This window comes from Gadus macrocephalus, chromosome 3 (assembly GCF_031168955.1).
Source record: "Gadus macrocephalus chromosome 3, ASM3116895v1".
NCBI classification, from domain to species: domain Eukaryota; kingdom Metazoa; phylum Chordata; class Actinopteri; order Gadiformes; family Gadidae; genus Gadus; species Gadus macrocephalus.
In genome coordinates this window covers 14,678,229-14,695,272 of record NC_082384.1, presented here as the reverse complement: position 1 = coordinate 14,695,272, position 17,044 = coordinate 14,678,229, and the positions used below count along the sequence as shown (strand labels likewise).

The following is a 17,044-nucleotide window of genomic DNA, read 5'->3' as shown; positions in this document are numbered from 1 at the left end:
TAGCTCTGTGTGGCATGCACCTGATGGGTGTCAAGTGCAAACTAAAAACACATAAACACGCGCGCGCGCACACGCACACACGCGCACACACGCGCACACAAACTAACTAAACTACATTTCTGTTCATGGCATTAAGGAAGGGCAACATGCGGGTGCGTCGTAGGGCGTTTTCTTGGGTGTAGATTCAATTCAGGAGAAACGAAAATGATCAATACTAAGTTTCAGTTTCGATTCTGGCTCAGGTGTTGAGCTTACCTGGGCATGTAAGCAAAGGGAAACCCAATATAAGCTTCGCTATGACAGTGGACACATCGAATAAGCCAGAATGTTTTCATGGGGAGAAATTCATTTAGCAAAGCCGAATGATTTGGCGGAAAACCGAGAGTCAGAGAATGGCATTCAGTTCGTACCAACGACCAAACCAATAATAACAAGTTTCTCTGCGAATAATTCAACGGTAACGTTTACCAAAAGTGATGGAAGGGCATATTTTCTTCGTCGGCAAAGGAACCACGATGGAAATGGGAGATTCGGGAAAACCAGTGAGTAAATTTAGCACCAAGTGGTCTATATATAATATATTGTTGTTTTATCTTGAACAGTGGCGTACTAGACTCATTGGGTTGGAACCGGAGGGGCACAGTACAATGCAGGGTAACACCGGCCTTAAAACAATAAATTTGAAAAACAGAGAATGAAGGCTGTATCCGCTATACACTACACAATTAACAAAATGACAAACAACAAGTATGATTCGGAATATAAGAAATAGGTCCATTGCATTCGATGATCGGTCCACAAATGACTAGGAGAACAAAAAAACTCACAATAAAAAAAAAATGTTGTAGTCTAGTTAAACGCACCCGTTATGCTGGACATGTCCCTGGTCCTCTTTTCTAGAGAGCATCAAGTGCAAACACGTCGTAGCTTCCAGTTCAGGAGACTCTGGTCTTCTCCTGCTGTCCAGGGATGGCTCTGTCGTCTTTGTGGACCTCAGTGCACCCGCCATTCCAAGGTGAGGTCTTCGTCGTCATATTGTCTTTGTTGGGAAAGGTTCGTCGTTTTAAAGATATTAAACATATGTGTTTCCTTGTTTCACTGTGATTCAGATCACTCCAAAACTGCATTAAGAAAAGGATCATTCAGGTCGCATGTGGAGAACAACATTCCATAGTTTTAACTGAAGGTAGGCTATAGGTCTGACTGACCAGCTCGATAGATTTAACCAAGTTTAGTTAAGAATACAACCAAAACCATGTGTCATTATAATGTGGCCTATACATATTGCTTTCAGATGGACAAGCATTGTCTTGGGGCAGCAACACTCGGGGGCAACTGGGTCTCACCCTCCCAGAGACCTCTGTCGTCCCGTCCCCTACACCAGTGGCAGCCCTGTCAGGGGTACCCCTAGTCCAGGTCACCGCTGGGGGAGCCCACACTCTGGCCTTGTCTGTCTCTGGAACCGTATTTGGCTGGGGGCAGAATGACGCCGGGCAACTGGGTCTTGGAGACATGACAGGTATAAGGCCAGGAATGTTCTCTTCAGTCAGGAGATTCTGACTAAATAAACTCATTAGTCATGAGAAGGCTGATGATAGGACCTATGAGTTGCTTGCTTCCTGAGAGCCGATCAGGTGATGATCTGCTCAATTGAATCGTTCTCCTTTAATCCCATTACGGGGACATGACATAGTTTTTATTGTTGCATATTCTTGAAGAAAGTTGTCCAATCCCGGGTTGCTTTGAACTCACTTCATTTATTATAAAGTAGACATGTTTCGGCATGGTAACTGAAGCTATACGGAGGGAATTGTATCTACACGTGTGAGAGGAAAATACCGTGATCTACTTCAAGCCCCCCGGGCTTAGGCCCGGGTGGCTCTCTGTCGTCTACCTATTGATCTCTGGCCATCTCCACCCCTTGTCCTCAGGTAGAGACCGTCAAGTGGGCGTGGCCTAGTGGGCGTGGCCGGGGTGCCGTACTGGCTTCGGCTTCTTCGTATATATAAAAGCGCTGCTATCTGTGGCTGGAGCAGCCTCCAATAAGGTCTTGCTCCCCTTGTGGCTATGTATAGTATTTACGGCTTATATGTTTGGTCCTGCTTCATTGGGTCTATGTGTGGGTAGCTTAGATTCTTAAAATACGTAACAATCCCTCCTTGGTCATCATAGATACCACACCGAAAACATATCCAAAGTAGGATCAATCATCAACACCATCAACCGGAGTGGGAACGACTCTCGAATAGAGAAAAACCACTACGCGCTCATAATACTGAGACGGCATTCACCTTGTGGGTCTCATTGGAAATACAGGTCATTATTTAACAATACAACAATGAACATAAATCTTGTTATCATACAATCACATGGCCAAACAGCACACAAACAAAACTATCCATAGAAATCCTGAGCTAATACTTTTGGTCATGTGCTACAAGGTCATACAATTTTCAACATGTGCAAAAGTAAAGTAAAAATTGGTGGTCATAATACAATTTTAAAATTTCAAAATGATTGATAGGCTAGCATGGATTTGGGGGGTTCAGGTGATCTTCGTGTATTGGTGCGCCGGTTCATGTGGGTGGTTTTGGGCGATGTTATTATCGTAGTCATTGTTTTTTCTGTCGCCGTCGGGGCCTGTAATTCATGAACCCAAGACTCGTCCCTCCTTGTCAAGGGTTCAGCTCAGAGAGGTTACTCCTACATCATGGGCGCCTCCAAACAGGTTCTCCGTCGTCGTCGTGTCAGCAACAGGTGGCCTGTAAAACAACCGTCTCAAAGAAGATCAACAGTACCATTATCAATGCAGCGATTCAGAAATAACGGGTTGCACTCGCAACCAAACAATACTATATAATAACAAACACAACTCGTCTTGGTGGTTCAATAATTAATTATTCAAGTAAATCCAGGATATTGATTATCTCAGATACAGGCGCTTCTACTAGAATAGTATAGGTGTTGACTATTCTAGATATTACAGCTGGATAGGGTCGGGCCCCTCAGGTAATGTATCGTTCACTTTCATCGGATCATATCTGATCCCCATGTAAGCCTGAATGGCACTTGGCGCTTCTGTAGCGCCCACTGCTGTGGTGATCAGCAGATGCAGTAGCCCTCGTGCGCAGGGAATACAACGGCAGCCGGTGACAATTAACACGGTCTCTGCATTTATTCCCGCGACGGGCACTTACTGCATCATGCCTTTCCACTTCCCAAACATATTCTCCATCCATCCTGTGAAAGGGTCATTAATGCCGGAGTTCTCTGCCAATTCTAATCTGAGGCATTGTAATCATACCAGCGCCCTGGCCACCAACCCATCCGGAGCGATTCAAATCCTGCTGTTATTTGATCTCCTCATGTGACTGTTGGTCCTTGCTCGGCGGTGGTAGTTTGTAGGCTCCAGGTGTGTCTGCATCTGGTTCTGGAACTTTTGTTTCTATTGCAGAAATACAAACTCATGTACAGCAGTTAGTTGTTCAAAAACATATTTCCATGAATTCTAATTTTAATTGTTTTACAGTATCTACTTTGATTTAATTTCACACTACATCCCTCCTTGCGCATTGCTTCAGCCATGACAACCAAAGCTTGAATGACAAGCTGGTTTGGTTGAATGACAACCAAAGCTAACCACGCCGTAGTGCAACCAAGTTGCTATAACCAAAAAGATGTAAAAGGAAATAACAATGTTAAAATTTGCATGTTCAATATAACTTCTGTGTTAACCGTATCTCATAATAACAGTTACCTTCATCATACTACCCGATTGGCCTACACTAGCTATGTATATTGGATGACCTAATCTTCATTTATTCTACCTATTGCTCGCATTTGATGTTGTCCACACTTTGATTCACTCCTATGTACATCGCATACCACATCAAACGTGAATACGCCTTATTCTCTGCACAACATCCTATTGTGCCACTTTCTGCATACCACATCAAACGTGAATATGTCTTAGCAAAGTGAAGTAAAGTAAAACCCTGTTTTATCGTTACTTATTTTATAGCTACACATGTCCCGGACACGTTCATTACTATTTCCAAAACAGTTTTTTTAGCTACGCAGGTCCCAGACCTAACTATACCATTACATGAACAGTATTTATTATTATAATTATCTAGTTTTTTTGTTGGTCAACATCAAATCGATACATTAATTCAACCTTCTGACTTACTGACCTACCCATTTCTCCCCGTGTGAGCCCGCGAATGACAACTCTCCCGGGGCCAACCCATGAGCTCCACCGCCACCACTCCCCGTGTGAGCCCGCGATTGTTAACTCTCCCGGAGCCTCCCATTGAGCTCCACCGTTACCACCTCAGAACACTGCAGGAACGATTAGTCGATTAACGCGTGGCTCGGAGGCTCCCAAGGAGTGCCACAATCCTACGTCTTGACACCTGGTGCAGTTGACGTGTGGCTCGGGGGCTCCCAGGAAGTGCCACAATCCTACGTCTGACGCCTGGTGAACCTTGAGCTAGGTCAATCAAAACCGTCTAAACTAGGTAGAATAAAGAGTCATCCAAACTTACAACAATTATGCACATCTGGGTATTAAATATATGGTGATATTCTATAAACAAAACAAAAACTGAAAAATTCAGGAGTTATCGGTTGAAACAAATTAGAGCCCGACCGATATAGGATTTTTAAGGCCGATACCGATACGAATATTTTGTGATTAAAAAATCTGATATGCCGATATATATAAAAAAAAAAAATCCAGAAACGCGCAACAAAACAAACAGATTTCCCTAACATTGGTTATTTGTAGTTGGCCTCAGCGGAGAAGTGAAAGATAACTCTCGTTAACATATATTTTGGCCCGATCTATACAGAGACCGATAGTGGAGGGCTTCACCTCTCAACCAGTACCAAGAATGATCGTTAACGACGAGTACTAAAAACAACTCAAGTGTGAAGAAAGGGGGATGTTGGGCCTTCAGTGTTCTTGCAACCGTTGATCTACACGTGTTGTTATGCTTTTTAAATCGAGGTCTAGGCCTCTGGAGCAGCACGACCGGACGGTGGCAAAAACAAACTTACACCTAACTGTTCTTATAACCAATCCTATTTCAGATTAAATCTTTAAGACAAAGAGTTCTACTTACCTCAGACGTGCGGGCCTGTTGAAGTTGTTTCAGCGTCGCGCCCGCCGGGATTCTCTGGACTTTCTTCCAAACGTCGGGGGTCACCATCTGTTGAGTATTCTCGAAGAAAGTTGTCCAATCCCGGGTTGCTTTAACTCACTTCATTTATTATAAAGTCGTCGGCATGTTTCGGCATGGTAAGTGAAGCTATACGGAGGGAATTGAATCTAACACGTGTGAGAGATAATAACTCTGGCTACTTTCAGCCACGGGCAGAGGCCCGTGGCTGTCCGCGGGTGTCGCTGAAAGTCTCTGGCCCTATGGGCCACGGGCAGAGGCCCGTGACCCTTCGCGTGTGTCGTTGAAAATCTCTGGTCTCTTCACACTGGGTGCACAGGTAAGAGACCGTTAAGTGGGCGTGGCCTAGTGGGCGTGGCCGGGGTGCCGTACTGGCTTCGGCTTCTTCGTATATATAAAAGCGCTGCTATCTGTGGCTGGAGCAGCCTCCAATAAGGTCTTGCTCCCCTTGTGGCTATGTATAGTATTTACGGCTTATATGTTTGGTCCTGCTTCATTGGGTCTATGTGTGGGTAGCTTAGATTCTTAAAATACGTAACATTATATTAATATTATATAGATATTACTCAAGGACAAAAACCATAGTCTTTATCTGGTCGCATGCTGTTATCCTGGAGATTATGTGAACTAAACCTGTATTTTTCCTATTCTTTTGAATGTGTGAATGAAATTGTATTTCAATTCGTGTTTTCAGACAGATCTACTCCAGTGACAGTTGAGTGCCTCAACCTTAAGAAGACCGTTTCTGTTTCTTGTGGTGAAAGACACACTGCTGTTCTGACAAAGGTTTTACTACATATTCTTATTTTAGTAATGTAGTTTCCATCCATAATAATTGCATTAAGCCATGTCCTATTCAGTGAACTCAATAAAAAAAGAAATCCTCCTGTTAGTCTGTGAGTCGGCTCACAGACTAATCAGACGGATTCCCTTGTGTGTTCCTTTAGGGAGGCGTGGTGTTGACCTTTGGCAGCGGTGGCTGTGGGCAGCTGGGACACAACTCTCTGCTGAATGAGCTGACCCCTCGTGTGGTGGCTGAACTCTGGGGCGCAGCGGTCACCCAGGTCTCCTGTGGCAGGTACTCTGTCTTCATCTTTTCACTACTGTTCACTAGGAGACGCTTCAATCAAAAGTGACCTACAGCGACTTAAGTCATTAAGGAGCAGGTAGAGGGGGCCATCTAGCTCAAGGATGCCCAGGGCTGAGGTTGTGGACGTTGGGGATCGAACCCAGTACCTTTTGCCTGGCAGACTAAGATTACAGACTATTCTACTGAATCTATGTATATATGAATTGTTATTATTTAAATAATCACTGGCTTCTTTTAATCTACTATTCAACCGAATCTATGCATGAATTGAACGTCTTTTTTTAAAATGTACTCATATTTTTGATTGATGATTTGCTTACACATCACCAATGTATTTATTATAATCACTACCCATTTAATTCGGCAGGCTATTACAGAAATGTCACTAGCTTCTTTAAATCTTCTTCTATTTGCTATTTTATTTTCTTCAGCAACCACACCATGGCATTAGTAGGCCCAACAAAGAAGATCTATTCATTTGGTCGTGGAGAAGAAGGCCAGCATGGAAACAGGCTCACCACAGACTGTTTGGTGCCTCTGCCTGTTCTGCTGCCTCATGGTAGGAATTGTTTATAGCGGGCTATGCTAGTTTGCCACACCGTTGCACAGCCAGCTGTAGCGGATAGAACATAGTCGTTTAGTTTTTTGAATCCTGAAAGTTTCCCGCCTACTTATTGGTAGGGGCTCAGTCAAGAACAATGCTGCATAATCCTTACATAATCTTTTCATTCAGCTTTAAAATTCGGTATATATACAGAATATATATATATAATATATATTATATAAAGGATATATAATATATTCCTATATATATATATACATTTATGTTGGCTTTTTTTTTTGCATGAAAAAGATGACCAGAAGAATGTTGAGCGAATATTTGCTGGAGGAAACCAATCTTTGGCCCTTTGTTCTCTCAGTCAGGTAGGAGTCTTTGTATTTTGCATTAATTTGTTTGGATGCAAGACATTCAAAAGGTTTTTTTAGTTATCTTGGGGTTGTCTAACAGGAGCCTGAGAAGGATCTTCCTGGGATTATTACAGCTCTGGATATGGACACCATCGACTTCTGGCTCTCAAACTGTCGGGATGCGAAATCATGGCGTAAAATTAGAAAGTAAGCTCTAAATCTGAGAATCACTGTATGTAATTGATGTTTAATAAGGACATTAAATGTAAACTGGTTTAGAGTAATACAGGTCCTTCTCAAAAAATTAGCATATTGTGATAAAGTTCATTCTTTTCCATAATGTAATGATAAAAATTAAACTTTCATATATTTTAGATTCATTGCACACCAACTGAAATATTTCAGGTCTTTTATTGTTTTAATACTGATGATTTTGGCATACAGCTCATGAAAACCCAAAATTCCTATCTCAAAAAATTGGCATATTTCATCCGACCAATAAAAGAAAAGTGTTTTTAATACAAAAAAAGTCAACCTTCAAATAATTATGTTCAGTTATGCACTCAATACTTGGTCGGGAATCCTTTTGCAGAAATGACTGCTTCAATGCGGCGTGGCATGGAGGCAATCAGCCTGTGGCACTGCTGAGGTCTTATGGAGGCCCAGGATGCTTCGATAGCGGCCTTAAGCTCATCCAGAGTGTTGGGTCTTGCGTCTCTCAACTTTCTCTTCACAATATCCCACAGATTCTCTATGGGGTTCAGGTCAGGAGAGTTGGCAGGCCAATTGAGCACAGTAATACCATGGTCAGTAAACCATTTACCAGTGGTTTTGGCACTGTGAGCAGGTGCCAGGTCGTGCTGAAAAATGAAATCTTCATCTCCATAAAGCTTTTCAGCAGATGGAAGCATGAAGTGCTCCAAAATCTCCTGGTAGCTAGCTGCATTGACCCTGCCCTTGATAAAACACAGTGGACCAACACCAGCAGCTGACATGGCACCCCAGACCATCACTGACTGTGGGTACTTGACACTGGACTTCAGGCATTTCCTTCTCCCCAGTCTTCCTCCAGACTCTGGCACTTTGATTTCCGAATGACATGCAAAATTTGCTTTCATCCGAAAAAAGTACTTTGGACCACTGAGCAACAGTCCAGTGCTGCTTCTCTGTAGCCCAGGTCAGGCGCTTCTGCCGCTGTTTCTGGTTCAAAAGTGGCTTGACCTGGGGAATGCGGCACCTGTAGCCCATTTCCTGCACACGCCTGTGCACGGTGGCTCTGGATGTTTCTACTCCAGACTCAGTCCACTGCTTCCGCAGGTCCCCCAAGGTCTGGAATCGGCCCTTCTCCACAATCTTCCTCAGGGTCCGGTCACCTCTTCTCGTCGTGCAGCGTTTTCTGCCACACTTTTTCTTTCCCACAGACTTCCCACTGAGGTGCCTTGATTGGGCACTCTGGGAACAGCCTATTCGTTCAGAAATTTCTTTCTATGTCTTACCCTCTTGCTTGAGGGTGTCAATGATGGCCTTCTGGACAGCAGTCAGGTCGGCAGTCTTACCCATGATTGCGGTTTTGAGTAATGAACCAGGCTGGGAGTTTTTAAAAGCCTCAGGAATCTTTTGCAGGTGTTTAGAGTTAATTCGTTGATTCAGATGATTAGGTTAATAGCTCGTTTAGAGAACCTTTTCATGATATGCTAATTTTTTGAGATAGGAATTTTGGGTTTTCATGAGCTGTATGCCAAAATCATCAGTATTAAAACAATAAAAGACCTGAAATATTTCAGTTGGTGTGCAATGAATCTAAAATATATGAAAGTTTAATTTTTATCATTACATTATGGAAAAGAATGAACTTTATCACAATATGCTAATTTTTTGAGAAGGACCTGTATATTCACTTGAATACATTTGTTTCTAGACAGATCAAGGATATATTCTCATCCACATCTTCCTTGAACGCCAGCTTTCTTGACAGAAGGTAACGCATTTTATAATCTTTTAAATAATGTATTATCATTTCAAGTTGCTCTTCCAATAATAATTTTCTATTTTACTTGATCAAAATAGCGCTGACAAGCACTACCAGACCTCACCCAGGTGCTCTGGCTTGGACTTGGTTCTTGTCAAAACAGCTTTTGCCAAGCTAGCAAAAAACACTGAAGTGCTACAGGAGGTAAGGCAACATTGAGTGAAAATACAAAACTCTCCCCAACTGTTTTCAGTTCTTAAAATGTATCATCCCGTGTTCAGAGTCAAACACTGACGACGCTGTAAATGACTTTGTCCTGAACGATGCTATAGGTGGAGACCGTCGTCCGAGACTGTCTCCTGCCCTCGTTGAGTGGGCAGCCGGTCGGGTTGGAAGGCCTGAGGGTTTACTACCTGCTCGTGGAGCTGCTGCAAGTGCTCCTCAGAGACAACTTTGGTGAAATGCTCTCCGTGAGGGTGGCTGATGCCTTCCTCTCTCTGCACCAAGACAGACTGGAAGTCCTCGGTAATAGACCCAAAGAACCGATCATTTAAAATGCACTACAATGTGTTACCCAAAGCTGTACATTTTACGCTGTGTTTGTGTGATTGATGCAGTTCGACTATGGTCCTGGACACATCGCTTCTTCCGATCTGCAGTGAAGACGTTCTGTAAAGCATCCAGGAAGCTCCTTTCATCATTAGATGTGGATTACAAAAAGCAAGCCGACTTCTTTATGAAGACAGCCCGGGTTTTGCAAAGGCTTCATTCTGTGAGTGTTTACTGGCAGGTTGTGGATGCTTAGTGTAAATAGAGATTTGTGATAAAGGATTAGGGACGGACTGAGTAGTAGCGAGTGGTGTTCTACGCCTATGGTCCAAGAGGTTCTGGGTTCCATCAACAATGTGAAATGCCGAAGTATTCTGCTGAATCTTTTTCAAAATGTGCATGTGGAGCAGTGCTCTCCTTAATTAACAAATAGCCAAATGTGATGTTTCCCCTGTTGACATGTATCTGAAATCACTTCAAGTCATTTTGTGTGAAAGCGTGGTGCTGAATAACTGAAAATTAATGTCCTGACTGCAGGCCAGCAGTAACGGTTCATGGCGCCTTGCAGAAAGTGTTTTCCATGTGACGACAGTCAAAAATACCATCGAGATGGTGAGTATTTAACAAAACAATCATAAAGGACCTCTTTTCAGAAATTCCCTAATTTCTCTCTATCATATGTTTAACATATCAATGACATGATATTTGTGGCACATTATAACGACCTTAAGTACAATACAAATCTTTGGTCATTTATTTTAGAAATCAATATAATAATAATATTCATATAATAATAATAATAATATATAACTACTGGTTGTTTATGTCTAACTATTTTTTTTCTCTACTCCTTAGTTTGAACAACTGTCACTCAGTTGTAACTCAATCCAGCAGTATTATCCATGGTTCCTTCCTGAACTTAATGATGAAGAACAAAGGACACTGATCAAGCGAGATTATTATCTGGTATGCTGTTGAGACACTAACTCATGTGAATTAGGTTTGCTGAAATATGGTTCCCTATGCTTCTGAGATAATACCTCTATATTTTTATTCTATATATAGAGTATCCTGTTGCCTCTGATGAAGTACCCTTGCATTCTACCCATAGAATGCAAGCTGAAGCTGTGGAAGTATCATCTGAATAGTGCCACGGTAAGGTTATATTTATTAAAAAGGATGTTTTCATGAGCTACTACAAAACTGTTAATTTCTGCGGTCCTTAGAAGCCACACTGACAATAAAAGTTTAATAAAGCTACATACATTATGCTAAGCTATGCGATGCAATACCATATCATACAATGCCATGCCATGCACTTAGTTGATATACTATGCTATGCTATGCTATATGCTAGGCTATACTTTACGATACCATACTTCTACCCGACTGTCCCTCTACTACTGCAGTTACAGCCAGGATTCATTGAATTCACCATCAACCGGGCCACGGTGCAGCAGGACACTTTTCAATCGCTGAGGACGTCTTCCCATGACCCAAGATTAAAACTTGCGGTGGGTCAGCAAAGCATTTCCCAAGACATAACAATTAGAAACACTGGGTTAAATCTAAATGTGTTGTACATTTCAACTTGTACTTTTTCCAATTACATTTGATGATTGTTGCATAGTGCCGTTTTTTTTTTATTGTGTATTTATTCAATGGACTTACCGCACTATACACGATTCTCTAGTGTTTATAATCCAGGTATCTGATGAATTCACAATATTTAAATTGTAAGACATTACTCAAGTTATTTTCCCTGCAAACCTCTTATGTTTACAGGTGAAGTTTAATGAGGAATATGATATGCATCTTGGAGGTGTCATAATGGAGTTCTTTCACCTCCTTGCAAAAGAACTTCAGAAGGCAGAACTACAAATACTAGAAAAGAATGATGACGGAGTGGCCTGGTTCAGCAAGAATGCAAGTATAAACAAGTGGCATTTTATGTTATATTATCACAATTAGACTGTGTGGAATACATGTTTTGGTATAGGTAAAGCTCAAACACAAGCTTCCGTCAAGCTCGTGAGTGAAGATCAGCAAAGGGCTGCGCCGCGATACAGAGACCGTCCCCCATAGACTGCCCCTTTTTAGGGCCGATGGGCTATTCGAAGACGTGCAGTCCTCCCAGGGCTGAGCAAATTGGTGCATGGAAGGCGTTAAAAAAAAAAAATCGAGCAGGTTTCCATGCTGTCCATTGTTTCCGCACTTGGTAGAGGGTTTATGTTGATTTGGGTTCGGAAACGCTACACTGTCCTCTTGAGTGCACGTGGACATTACGCGGAAGTTTAAATGCAGGGCGCTCTGGACAGACCCACGTCCCGTCCAAAATCCCTACGTGGATCTTCACGAAGAGGGGTCAATCCACGCTTCCTTCCATCCGTCCACTCATCGTGCATCAGTCATCCACCCATCATTATTATATACTGCTTCTATACTGCCCCCTCCAGGTCGCCCAGCTGACTGATGAGTTCTTCCTACTGGGCACGCTCTGTGGCATGGCTCTGTATAACCAGTGCCTGATGAACATCCCCTTCCCCTTGGCTCTCTTCAAGAAGCTCCTGGGCTTGAAGCCAACCCTGGACGACCTCAAGGAGCTGTCGCCAACCGTTGCACAGTACTTCTAAACTACGCTATACATTACATGACATGCTATGATATGCTATACATGTCCTTTGCTATGCTATACTATTAGATGCTATGATTTGCTACACATTACTAAACTATTACATATGCTTTGCTATGCTATGTAATAGTATGCTATACTACCACTTTATTATACTACTACTATACTACTATATTAAACTATCCATTTTATTTAACACCGTTTCATCCTAATGTTGACTTGGCTTTAAGTGTCATCCCACTGTCGTACCAACAGGAGTTTAAAGGATCTGCTGGACTATGAAGAGAAGACTGTTGAGGACCTACAGTTGGATTTCGGAGGGGTAAGAGCCTATGAACACTATTTAAAAGCACTTTTAAAGGGAGACCTCACTCTAATGTTACACCAACTTTACTTCTGTAGGATGCAGAAGATTTGGATCTTCTACCTAATGGAGAGTTAATTCAAGTGACCAAAGACAACAGGTGTGTGTGTGTGTGTGTGTGTGTGTGTGTGTGTGTGTGTGTGTGTGTGTGTGTGTGTGTGTGTGTGTGTGTGTGTGTGTGTGTGTGTGTGTGTGTGTGTGTGTGTGTGTGTGTGTGTGTGTGTGTGTGTGTGTGTGTGGGGGTCAATGTAGACACACGTATACATGTTTATATTTGCAAGTGTACCTGTGTGTGTGTGTATGTATGCATGCACAGCATGCATTCAAAGACACACGTGTCTCTAACCCAGGCAGAAATATGTGGACCTCCAAGTGGACATGGTGTTCAGCCGCTCGGTGGAGCATCAGTTCAGGGAGTTCGAGAGAGGCTTCTCTAGAGGCTGCCCTTCACCCGAGTGGAGAATGTTCCTCCCTGATCAACTCATGACGCTCCTCAAAGGAGAAGAGGTCTTCAACTGGGACGATCTGAGACAGGTCAGACATCCATCCCTAACCCTTCAAATACACCAGACACCTCAGGATTTATCTATTAGAGCCTGACTAATATATAGGAGCAGGCGCTCCTCCTTCTATCAAAAATATACTAGATTATTATTATTATTGATTTATTCTGGCATTTCGTCGTCCACAGTGAGTGAGCCAGTGTTGTGGTGCAATTTCACTGAAGATTTGCACACTTTTGAGTGGCATGATCAGAGCAATGTGTCTTCATTGGAACTTAAGTGGGACGTTTTCCATAAGAGCGTTCTCACCGGCGCCACCACACAACCCCATTATAACTTCCAGCACTGCTCAAAACCTTTGCGCATATATATATATATATATATATATATATATATATATATATATATATATATATATATATATATATATATATATATATATATAGTGGCGAGCAGCACAGGAAGGAAGAGACGGGATCAAGGGTTTAGTGCGCCCCATACACCGCACGACTACGGACTGCCTTCATTAACACCCACAGTTTTTCACGAAACACATGGCACCTAAAAAATTAACATAACACTCACATTAACGGTGGCAACAACAATGTACACAACATGACAACAAAACAAAACACAACAACACTCCAACAACGACCAACCCCAACCCCCCGAACCCCGATAAGTTTCCCCAACCACAAAGGAACCAGGAGGGCCCCGAAAGGTTTAAGCAGATCGGGAGTACCCCTCCCAGAGTCCTTCGCGCACGGAAACGGCGTCAACCGATTTTTGGCTCCCTGATTTAGGAATCTCACTCTGCCCCTAAAATCCAATATCCGTCTGGCTCTAATCTAATCTATCTAGCTAAATATAAATAAATATATCGATATTGATGCAGAAATATCTCTATATACATGTTTGCGTGTAAGAAAAATGTTTTTGTATTTTTCCTTTTTACAGAATGCAAAATATGGAGGCTGCACATCCAACGATGAAGTTATCAAAAACTTTTGGATCGTCTTCGCAGAGTTCTCCGTGGAGCAAAAGAAGGACTTCCTAAGTAAATAAAACACAACATAACATATCATAACTTGTATACATTATTATTGCTATTTGAGTGGTTATTATTGCATGTTGTATTGCTTAAAACCGTATACCGTATAAAACAACCAATAGACATTAACATGTGAAACGTCCTTTTCCCCTCCTAAAGTATTCATATCTGGAACGGACAGAAATCCCAAACTTCGCAGTTCAACAATCATGATAAAGATCAACTTGTCGTGTTACCAAGAGCCTGAGCTGTACTATCCAGAGGCTGTGACCTGCTATTGGACTTTGAATCTCCCAAACTACAGCAACATCCAAACGCTTCGTCAGAAACTCCTTCATGCGGTCGAGTGTTGTGATACTTTTGGATGACAGTGAAATAGTTTAACCTAATCGAGACTGCGACATACGGTGGCATATCACTGGGCAAATTTGCTGCCACTTTTCTTGATTTTAATTCCAATCATTTAAATTTCACTTTTGGCTGTTTGACCACACAATGTCTGTTGAAATTGGGACAAAGTCGAAAGCTGGCCATGAGTTAATTGCACTAGAGAAGCTGATAGATATGTGCTATTCTAACAACCAGCAACAATGATCCTATCATTAAGAGATAGACAGTATTCAAGGGAGCAAATGAGAACTCGGATTCAACAAGCCATTTAGCTTTTTTGCCTAAAGCTAATTGGCTTTGTTCCAGAAGAGAACAAAGCTTACAGTCATCCAAATTCTTAATTGTACACCATTTAGTTTTTTTTATGTATTTATTTAATTTATAGGTAATTAATAGCATCATGTTTCAGCAATTTAGATAATTTTGTAACTGAAAAACTTTTATTTTCATAATCTTCCTCAAAGGTGCAATAGATGTTACTCAATTCAATATAGTTATTCACGACCCAAAAAGTGCAGTTGCATGATTATGTAAGCAAAGCTAACCCTGCAACCTGCTTCATACCTACACTGTGCCTGTAGTCTGCCTCATCTGTGCTACAAATTATAAGATTGATAACGGGAGCCAACAGCCGTGAAGCTAAACCTTCTCTTGAGGCGAAACCACCAACTGTGCAAACTAATAAAGTTATAAAGGAATCATCATGGCCTGCATTAAGAACAGACAATATATTCTATATATATGTAGCAAATCCACAGAGCGCATGGACACCAGGGTTGTTTTTCAGCACAAGCAAGTCGTTTATCTCGACTATGGAGAGTTCAACAAATCACAGGGAGCGTTTCTGGGGATCTCTTGCAGCGATCATCCATGTGGCTCAGGCCCCGTTTACACGAAGGGAAAACGCAGATATTTTCACACGGTTTGGCCTCTCATTTACACGAAAACGCCGTTTTTGGCACAGAAAACTGTCATTTATAAAAACTCCGGCCAAAGTGGAGATTTCTGAAAACGCCGGTTATGTGTTGTCGTGTCAACGGGGAGAAACCATGGACATAATAAGGGGAGAAACAGGGTTTTAGGTTCTGAAACGTCACATTATGCGCCAGGAAATACTTAACGTCATATGAGCGCCCTATGTTTACAGTTTGTTTACAGGAAGACGCTCGTGTTATTCGTTGTTGTTGATTCTGGGGATTCTGATTGGCTTCCATGGCTTTATCCTTCTCCCTACACTGCCGCCCATAGGTTTGGCATAGTTATAATGTCGCTCGACGGCGTATTTATGCGTTTTTATGTAAACGACAACTTTTTTGAAAACGATGTTGTGTGCACAATGTTATTTTTGAAAACGGAGGGGGAGAAATATTCGTTTCTATAAATACCCAGCTACGCATAAACGTGGCCTCAGTCATTCCTCTCTGCTCCCGATCCTCCTCATTACAAGATAAAGCAGGCACATACACACTCCCTGATTGCGAGCAGGTGCCCGCAATCCATCAGACCCAATCCACCCAGCAGATCCGGTGTGCTCCCAACATGCCCATACTCCCTCTGCAGGCCAGACGCCGCACGTCCCCCCACTATTTATGTATATATGCAAATTACATTAATTTAGTTGAGTTTTTTTTTTTTGCTGCTTCTATTCCTACCAGAATAAAGATTTTATTTGAATACAAGATGAAGATGTATATTTAAATCGATAATACATATAGATCAACTAAGATACAATTAGATAAACAATTTAAGTGACTTTATATACAACTCTTATCTTGACCTTCGTTGGTCAAATGCTGACATCCTAGCAAGGAATTTGTGGGGAATTAACGATATTTGTGAACAAATAACATTTTACATCAAATGCCTTTCCCAATAAATACATTTTAACTTTTCACTGTATGTGCAAATATACCTGGCAAAATAAAATGACTAATTTCAGATTGAGCGTCACTCGTGTGAGTGTTGTTAAGACGGAGCTACCACTTATCATCTTGTTCAGTTATATTCAGGGATTTTTAACAACAACTCATGTTTACCAGGACTGCCTCAGCTCATATTGGTTTAATAAAACAAAGGTGGAATTAAGAATTTGGCTTTGTCGGTCCGTCCCATAGACTGTATAGAGGTCGGATCATGACAACCTAAAATGAAGTGATTCTGACTGACCTGGCCACCCTGCAGCAGTTAGCACTGAGCAATTTTTTCACCCACTTATAGCTCTACTATATACGTTGCAATTAAACAATGTGTGATGCATGGACAACAAACAGAAAATCTTCAGAACATTTTCTACATTTACAACATTCAGACAGTAGAGTAAAAGTAGAAATATAGGCTTTACTTTGACTGTTTCAGTGAGTAAATTTAATAAGTGGTAAAATCATTGCGGCAAGTCATGTTCAAA

The 17,044-nt window shown here is 41.8% G+C and overlaps 1 protein-coding gene across 1 annotated transcript; it reads left to right on the top strand.

Annotated features, from left to right (window-relative positions):
- Positions 1-96: 96 nt before the first annotated feature.
- Positions 97-15,342, top strand: LOC132454258 (probable E3 ubiquitin-protein ligase HERC3). Its single transcript, XM_060047513.1, has 24 exons — positions 97-542; positions 901-1,015; positions 1,110-1,186; positions 1,295-1,519; positions 5,878-5,969; positions 6,131-6,261; positions 6,705-6,832; positions 7,127-7,197; positions 7,283-7,389; positions 9,101-9,160; positions 9,250-9,355; positions 9,484-9,676; positions 9,769-9,923; positions 10,238-10,312; positions 10,556-10,666; positions 10,766-10,855; positions 11,110-11,214; positions 11,486-11,626; positions 12,157-12,323; positions 12,588-12,654; positions 12,735-12,796; positions 13,047-13,230; positions 14,157-14,256; positions 14,410-15,342. Exons 1-24 carry the CDS (start codon positions 326-328, stop codon positions 14,616-14,618), a joined length of 2,988 nt encoding a protein of 995 aa, XP_059903496.1. The 5' UTR covers positions 97-325; the 3' UTR covers positions 14,619-15,342.
- The last annotated feature ends 1,702 nt before the right edge of the window (positions 15,343-17,044 follow it).

Excerpts from the sequence above, each read along its gene's own strand:
- LOC132454258 (XM_060047513.1), top strand. The coding sequence starts at position 326 with ATGTTTTCATGGGGAGAAATTCATTTAGCAAAGCCGAATGATTTGGCG. Across the intron at positions 9,161-9,249 it reads GCCAGCTTTCTTGACAGAAG|CGCTGACAAGCACTACCAGA; the intron begins GTAACGCATTTT and ends TGATCAAAATAG. Across the intron at positions 9,356-9,483 it reads ACACTGAAGTGCTACAGGAG|GTGGAGACCGTCGTCCGAGA; the intron begins GTAAGGCAACAT and ends ACGATGCTATAG.